The sequence below is a fragment of the Chenopodium quinoa genome, unplaced genomic scaffold (assembly GCF_001683475.1).
Source record: "Chenopodium quinoa cultivar QQ74 unplaced genomic scaffold, ASM168347v1, whole genome shotgun sequence".
NCBI lineage: Eukaryota > Viridiplantae > Streptophyta > Magnoliopsida > Caryophyllales > Amaranthaceae > Chenopodium > Chenopodium quinoa.
In genome coordinates, this window is record NW_018742204.1 from 17,182,611 (window position 1) to 17,190,527 (window position 7,917).

At 34.8% G+C, this 7,917-nt stretch overlaps 1 protein-coding gene across 1 annotated transcript; it reads left to right on the forward strand.

Moving 5' to 3' along the window:
• The first annotated feature begins 869 nt into the window (after positions 1-869).
• LOC110736328 lies at positions 870-7,466 on the forward strand. The gene is made up of 8 exons (XM_021916563.1): positions 870-1,636; positions 1,720-1,846; positions 1,941-2,016; positions 3,096-3,168; positions 3,611-3,706; positions 3,940-3,990; positions 6,043-6,417; positions 7,140-7,466. The coding sequence occupies exons 1-8, from the start codon at positions 1,574-1,576 to the stop codon at positions 7,464-7,466; spliced, it is 1,188 nt and encodes a 395-aa protein (XP_021772255.1). The 5' UTR covers positions 870-1,573.
• The last annotated feature ends 451 nt before the right edge of the window (positions 7,467-7,917 follow it).

Below are 7,917 nucleotides of genomic sequence, written 5' to 3' on the forward strand. Positions count from 1 at the left end.
TTTTGTTAAATCTTTCTTTATCTTATTTTTCCGAAAAGATTTTATTCAAAATGATTTACATAAAACTATGTTTTGTGATTTAGTTAAATTAACTTATTTATCTTTTGAAAAACCCTACTTGCCATATGAGTTAATCTTGTATAAATTGTAGTGATCACATTTCATAAGGTTTTTATGATTTTATGCGTGAAGAAATCTCATAGCTTAATTTGTGTAAGTTTGCCAAGCTTTTAATCTTGTCATATTAGTTTCGAGTTTTGTGCATTATTGCTTGCCTAACATATTCTAGGTGTTCTATATTCTGTATTGGTTGGGTTATTGGGTGTGTGTGTGTGAAATTTATATTGCATACAGGTGTGTGAGCTTTGAGGGAAAAGTTGTGAAGTATTACTGTAGTAGTACGAGTGAATCCAAGTGTGGAACTTAGGTTGGGTAGGATATGGTCCTATCGTGTAGCAAGTTCAATTTAGAACTTGTGAGTAAAGGTTTGTTTTATAATAGGATTATAACTTGGTGTTTGCCCTATTATAGTGAATTGATTTGGTTTGGAAATCCATTATAAGGGTCTAGGTTTTACTTCCAGTTAAGCCCTGGAAGGTTTCCTCGTAAAATCTTGTGTGCATTGCAAAGTTCCTTATATTCTGTTTTATATTTAACAAAAAGTAGTCACTAGGAACTCACCTACAATTCACTCCCCTTTTGTAGTGTTCGTTTCAACTAACAAAATGTTAATTTAGTTTTTTGCCTTTTAAAATATGGTACATCAAATAAACAGAGTATGCTTTCATCTCCTTCAATGGGGCTCACAACCAGGCTCCAATGGAGACATCTAATGGAAGAAGACAACACTTCTACCATTAAGGGTTAACCATGCCATTCATTTCTCTTTTTGTTCTTAGGGTTTTGGTTTGATTTGGCGGCGAAGCCGCCGAAAATGGTTACGGAGGGTGAAGACGATGACAAGGAAGAAGATGATGCAAGAAGGAAGGAGATGAAGATGATGGCAACGGAGAAGAAGATGACGATAATGAATTGCAGATCTGAAAACGTCTATTTTAACGACAAATTTAGCTTTTTGTTTAAAAAATTAAATAATACACGTGGCTTGCAAATAGATGAAGTAGGGTGGTGAGAGAAACATTCTTGTTTTTCACGGAGAGTAACCTAGCAGACCCTATTTAAAGTTCAAACATGTACTCCTAAGGGCCTGTTTTCATTGACTGAACTCAGTTGAGCTAAACTGAAATGAATATTTTATAAGAGAAGGAAATTATGAGCTGAACTGAACTGAGCTGATATGAATTGAATTGAATTTCAACGCATGAGAACATGCCCTAAATTCGGATGTTGCTAACGAACACCTTGAGACGTCAGTTAACAATAAATTAATAAAGTGTAATTACTACGGAGTTTTTATTTCAATTTAGTATTTCCACCTTTTTGCCTTTAAACATCTGTTCATCCTTTGCAACAACTACTTATAGCCAAGTCGAAGCTCCAAAGCGCCAAACAGTCAAACACCGCACTCATTCATTCGAACATTCAAGTAAGAAGACTAAGAACTCAATAAAAAATGGCCTCCAACGATCATCCACGCCAAATCATTCGCAATTTTATTCCTATACAAGTTTGTAAGGTACCACCTCATTCCCTTTTCTTCAATTCCCTTCAATTTTTTTCACAAAATTTACACAAAATACTTGAAATTGATAATTGTAGGAGCTGGAATTCATTCACAAGAGCAATTGTACAGTTGGGTATAGACCAAATGTCTTCTCTACTACTCTCTCTCATCTTATTGCCACAAATTGTGCCCATCTTATTATGCCTTTCATCCCAATTCGAGGTTTTGATATGTTCCCAGATTTTGTTTCTATTTAATTTGCCCCTTTTTTGTGTATTTGATTGATGGGTTTTCTTTGTTATTGTTTATTTTGCAGAGAAATTGAAGGAAAAGGTTGAGGAAGTGTTTGATTGTGAGTATGAGTTATTTATTGAATTCACTGGTTTGATTAGGTGAGCTATTTACTAGCATTTTTGAGTGGTCTTGTAATTTTCATGAAGTATCAATTTTAATTTGTTGGCTTACATTTTTTTCCCCCTTCTGTAAGTTATATATTGGATGATTGGTATATTGGTATGGATTGAGTTCAAATGGGAGTAGGTATTCGTTTATATTTTACTGTTTGATTGAATGTTTGGAAAAGGAATAAGGTTTGTATGTTGGTCATTCTGCGCTTTCCTGGGGTGGAACTGTGGAAGGAATTTGCACCGGCTTGAGCATTTGAATTAAGAATTGAATCTTGATAATTTGTTTTTGTTTTCTTCGTTGTTGTGTGGACTTGGCAGCCATTCCTTGGCGCACTAGTATGTTCATTCACAGAATTGTAGGCCTAAAGCAAACCAACACTATTTCCCCGAATTGTGGTTAAAGTTTGTCTCAAGGGTTTTGATGTGAGAGTTTCATCCATTGACTATTAAATTCTTTGATATGGGAACTCAATTTTGTAGTTTTGTAAACTTGATGTAATTTATCTTCAATGAGTGGAATTTTGTAAACATATACATGTATGACTTATTTGATCAAATTGAATCATCCCAAAATTTTGTCTTGACTTTACACGTACTTCCTCAAGTTTTTTTTTTTTTTTTTTTTGTACATCTGCAAAACTCCAATCTTCAGCTAATTAGGAACTTATTATAATTAGAGATACTAATCAGTAATCCCTACACATTCATTCCATCTTAACTAAACAAATTTAACATGGTATGGCCTGTGGAAATCCCAATCCATTTCAATCTATTTTGTTTAACCAAATGAACACTTAGCATTCTATGCTTCTAATAAATTTATTTATTGAGAAATAAATTTGTTAATTCTGAAATCATTTCTAATAACAGAAGCTCAAGCAAGATGTAATTAGCTAATCTTGTTTCTTCTCCATCCTTATATGTCAGTCAATATCATTTTAATGTTGAGAAAACAGTTATAACTTTTCCTAGATTATTTTTTTCTTTCTTTTTTTTTTATTTTTATTTTTTATTTTTTATGAGCATCTTTTCTTAGTATAAGTAATGAAACTCTTGTATGCCAGCTGGAATAAAGGAGCAAGTATTGGGTGGCATAGTGATGATAACAGAGCTTATCTCGAACAACGTGACTATACGGTGTGTTTGCAATCCTTTGTTTCTTGATAATTGCTTGTTTTGAGTTGCTATCTACATTGTATTTTTGAAGTTGATCTGCATGATACCTGCCATCTGGGAAATTTTGTTAGACATTTTTAAACTCATCCATACCCTAGTCTTGGTGGGAATGTGCGTTTGTCTGACAAAATTGGCTAGCAGTTCTTAGATTATCACTTATCAGTCATGAGTGAATCTGCTGCAGCACTGAACTCCAATTCAGTCATGCATCATTTTGTATTATATATGTAGAAACTAAGGAGAGGGTGTGCAGGTTCAATTCTTATAAACAGTTTCCCCAATTTTCTGCTGATCTTTTTATCCCCTTCCAATAGGTTAGTCTGGTTCCGTTACTGTTAAGATGTTTCCCCATTTAATATATGTTTATCAAGAGTTAGTGACACAATACTTCATTTCTATGAAGGCAGTCTGCTATTTAAACAGCTACGGGCAGGATTTTAGTGGTGGCGTGTTTCACTTTCAGGATGGGGAGCCAACAAATTATTTGCCAATGGCTGGGGTAAGCCAATCTGCATGATTGCTTTATATTAAATTAATTTTGAGTGCTGGTGCATCAAGGTTTTGATATCAATCTGCTTCCACTGTCAGTATCTATAGCCATTATACTTGTGATTATTTTTATCGAATCTTGGAAAATGTCTCTCAGAGTCTCAGTCTTGCTTCCAGTAAACTGTTCGTGTATTTGGCTTCCTAAAGTACTCTATCTTGACATCTGATTGATGTTTCTTTCAGGATCTAGTCGTTTACTCTGCTGACAACCGCAACATACATTGTGTTGATGAGGTATATAAGTATAAAATCTGATGTAGACATTTAGTATATGCATAAGCACAACCATAATTAGTTTTCTGAAATTTTCGAGTTTTCAATCCTATTATCCTCGGAAATTTCTCTATAGGCCACAAATGTTTTATGCCTTACTGTTCGGGTAGCCTTACTGCGCAAGCATTTGCTAACCTTTTCACTTTTTCAGTAAGACCAATTTCATTTTCTTGTTTCATCTGTAATTCAAGGCTTAGATGAAAATCACCCTATTACTAATATTTAGGCATATATTGAGTGGCAGATATTTTGGGATCAATTGTATTCCAAACTTTTGAACACTGTATCCAAGAAATAAGGGTAATTTTTTTCTTGAACTCTGCACATTGTGTGATTACTTGATCGCCAATGGCATTGCTTCAAGATTTACGTGGAAGCCACCATGTAACTAAAATGTACTCCTATCAACATTTAATATTCATGTATTCTTATTTAGGATGTACACAACATTTTCCGGTTACTTTATTCAGAAATCTTTTTTGCTCAACCCACGTGAAGTGGACCCCTCCGCTACTTCTTTATCTCACACTCTCATCCTACCCTACTAAAATTCTTAATATGCCTGTAAAAGCGTAATAGGAAGATTTTTCATGGATGTAGAAAATATGTATCATTCCAAATATTACACACTGCATCTTTGCATCACGATCTGATTAGACATGGCACTTGGATAAAACTGGTTCACTTGGTTTTAGTCAGGGCAGACTTTGAAAAGCTAAGTCCACATCCCTGGGAAGGGGGGTATAATTGGTTGTTTTATGGGGAAGCTAACTCTGATTCTTCCATAACTTCTTTTAATAACATTATCTGAATGATATACCTAAATAATATTATACCTAAATAATATTACCAAAAAGTTATATACAAGTATGAAGTATCTCAATTATGAATTGTTTCCCAAATCACTCCCAACATACTGCCCATCTAGGGTATGGTAGGACTTGCATTTTTATTTTATTTTTTTACATCATAAATCCAGTATACCATTAGTTATTTTTTTGGTAACATTATTTTGAGGAAATGATTATCATTGTTTTCCACTCAATTAAGCTAAAAATCAAAGTAAAATGTACTTGTTGATCCTCTGTCCTCTTGTACATTTCACATCCTTTCTACTGACTTGATCTCTTCCCTCATTCCCTGTCTCTTTGCTTTTAATACTCTTCTTTGTATTATTCACACTTAAGTCTTCCCTTTGCTGTGAAGCCTTTACCATAACGTCTATCTATTCAAATTTTTATACTCCGCGTTACTATTGATGCTATGAGACTTAGTGTTAAAATCAGATCTTGTCTCTGTAACAAGTCGGTAAGATCACCCTCAGATGCATGATTATTTGACTTGAATGAGTAACCAGACTATGAGAACCATTATGGTTTCCTCTTCAGAAAAAATTATTAATGTTGATTTTATAGGGTGGGCATTAAACCAACGATGTTGTATGGGCAGGAATGTGTGTATCTACTGATCTAGGAAGGGTTGTTTTAGAAAAAAGGGAGTTGCAATGCATGTTGAGATGGTTTGGGCAGGTAAGACGGAGACCAAAAGATGGGAAGTAGAGAGTTGGGAGCATGAAGATCTTAGAAGAAGTCGAGACATACCAAAGATGACTTGGATGGAGGGATCGGAGTTAGGAATGATACGAATAAATGAGATTACAGAAGCAGATAGCACTTGAAAGAAGGGCATGGAGAGAGAGAGGTCTTGGCTGACAACCGCAAGAGATAAATTCTTGGTTTATGCAGCCGACCTCACCATTGGGTTTCTAGATTTGATAATGTTGTTGTGTAGATGTGTGTATTCTTGGGGTGGGGTGGCTGTGGTTTTGGTTACTGGTTGGTGGTGGATGAAGATTAGTTTGTTTAACTTCATACCCTGCACTTCTGGATTTAGAAAGTGATGATCTTTTTCATCTTTCTAGAACCCTTCAACGTTTCCCTCTTATTCCTTGGGATCTTATCTGTATTTTGATTTGAATATTGCTTGGGTGTATGACAAAAGGCTTTATTGCAGATAAGTGATGGAGAACGACTTACATTAACACTCTGGTTCAGCCGCAATAGTTCATTTGACGAAGATGCTAAACTCGTTTCACTCTTGACTCAGAGCATATTAGATAACGAGCCTGCTCCATGCGTTCCCTTACCGGCACCTAGCAATATGTATTGGTTTTCTTTAGACCGGGGCTCAGGTCATCAACAAGGCTATGACATATGCTTTGCAAGATTATTCATTTTGGGATTTAATATCTATACCACTCAAGGAAGGATTTGTATTCCAGAAAAGCATAAGCTAGAGAGCTCTGATGTACTCATGAAACCATTGAAGCTGGTTAGGGGAGACAGCTTATATTGCCAAGAATTTGCCAACCTGTTGCATGCCCTCCAGGTAACTTTTTCCACTCAATCCGAAATATATATGTTTGTACTGAAATGAAATGTAATTAAGATTTGACATGACTACACAGTAACACAGTTTGACTTAAGGTATGAAGTTTTAGCATTCTTTGGGTAGTGAGAGGGAGATGGTGGATGGTCCTTTACGCGCTATTTTGGGTCTTTGATAATAGTGGAGCTTTGGCAGTTTAGGGTTTGATGGCTTCTATATACAGGAATTTTTTTTTTTTTTTTTTTTTTTTTTTAAATTATTTTTTACGATCTTGCAATATAGCGGGTAGTTAACTTAGGCCTATTCACATTTACTTCAGTTCAGTACAGCTCCAATAAGTTCAGTTCAGTTCAACTCCTAATTTCCTTCTCTCATAAAATATTCTATTCAGCTCATTTTAGTTTAGTTTAGTTTAGTTCAGTTCGGTTCAGCTTCAATCAGTTTAGTTCAGTGTAAATATAGGGCTTGTATTTGTTGAGATGCTTTTGTTGTTGAGCCCCCACAAATGATTCTTTAGGGTATTTAATTCTGCATCACAAATGCCTCGGTGTGTCACCATAATTTTAAACTCCATAAATTGTGGCATTGATTGTTAATTTGTTTGTTGATTATCCTCTATTTTACATGTTATATGTACCTCTTCATAAGCCCGATGCCTATGGTTCCTGAATTCAATACACTTTGATTGACTTTATATGCTTTTCTTTGCTGTATCTAAACAGGCTGTACAATTTTATGTCTGGAAACAGCCTACCCTGCAACAATCAGAAGTTACCATGGATACGAGTGATATTGTAATATTATCTGCAGAACAAAAGGAGATCGTTCATGAGCTAAGATCTGTTTTCTTGAGCACTAAGACAACATTTTGTGATTCATATCCTGCCGTGAGCAGGGAATTTCATTTTGATTGGGCTTGCTTTTTTGCTGCTATAGAATCATGGAAAGAATACACATTCGAGTTGCATAAGCAATTACTAATACATTTACCTCTCTGGCAAGACTATCGATCTTTATTTTCTATATCCTCTTCAGTTGTTGAGAAATGAATGTAAATGTCAAATTTCTAGTGCTATAACAGAGTCGAGTTTTCTTGTTTCATGTTTCGGTTATTTCTCTCTTGCTGATGGATCTCCGTTTTTTATATGTACACTTATATACTCATCTTCTTTTGTTTTGACTTCCACCCAGAAGCTTTGCGTTCTTCTTGAACTTTAGGGTATATGCCTAATTTTCCAAGAGCAATGTGTATATAGAAGCTGAATAATCTTTTTCATATTCACTCTCTTTCTCACCTACACTCACTTTTTTAGTTTTGTAAGATTTTTTTTTTTTTTTTTTATTCTTTAATTAACCACTTCCATCATATTTTATTACTGACAACAAAGTACTATTTCTCCAAAACTCCGCGCAAATAGAAATAGTGCAAATGTAAAATACGGAGGGAGTACAACAATTAACAAGTCTTAAGTCAATCCTCAAAAATACAGAGTGTTGAGT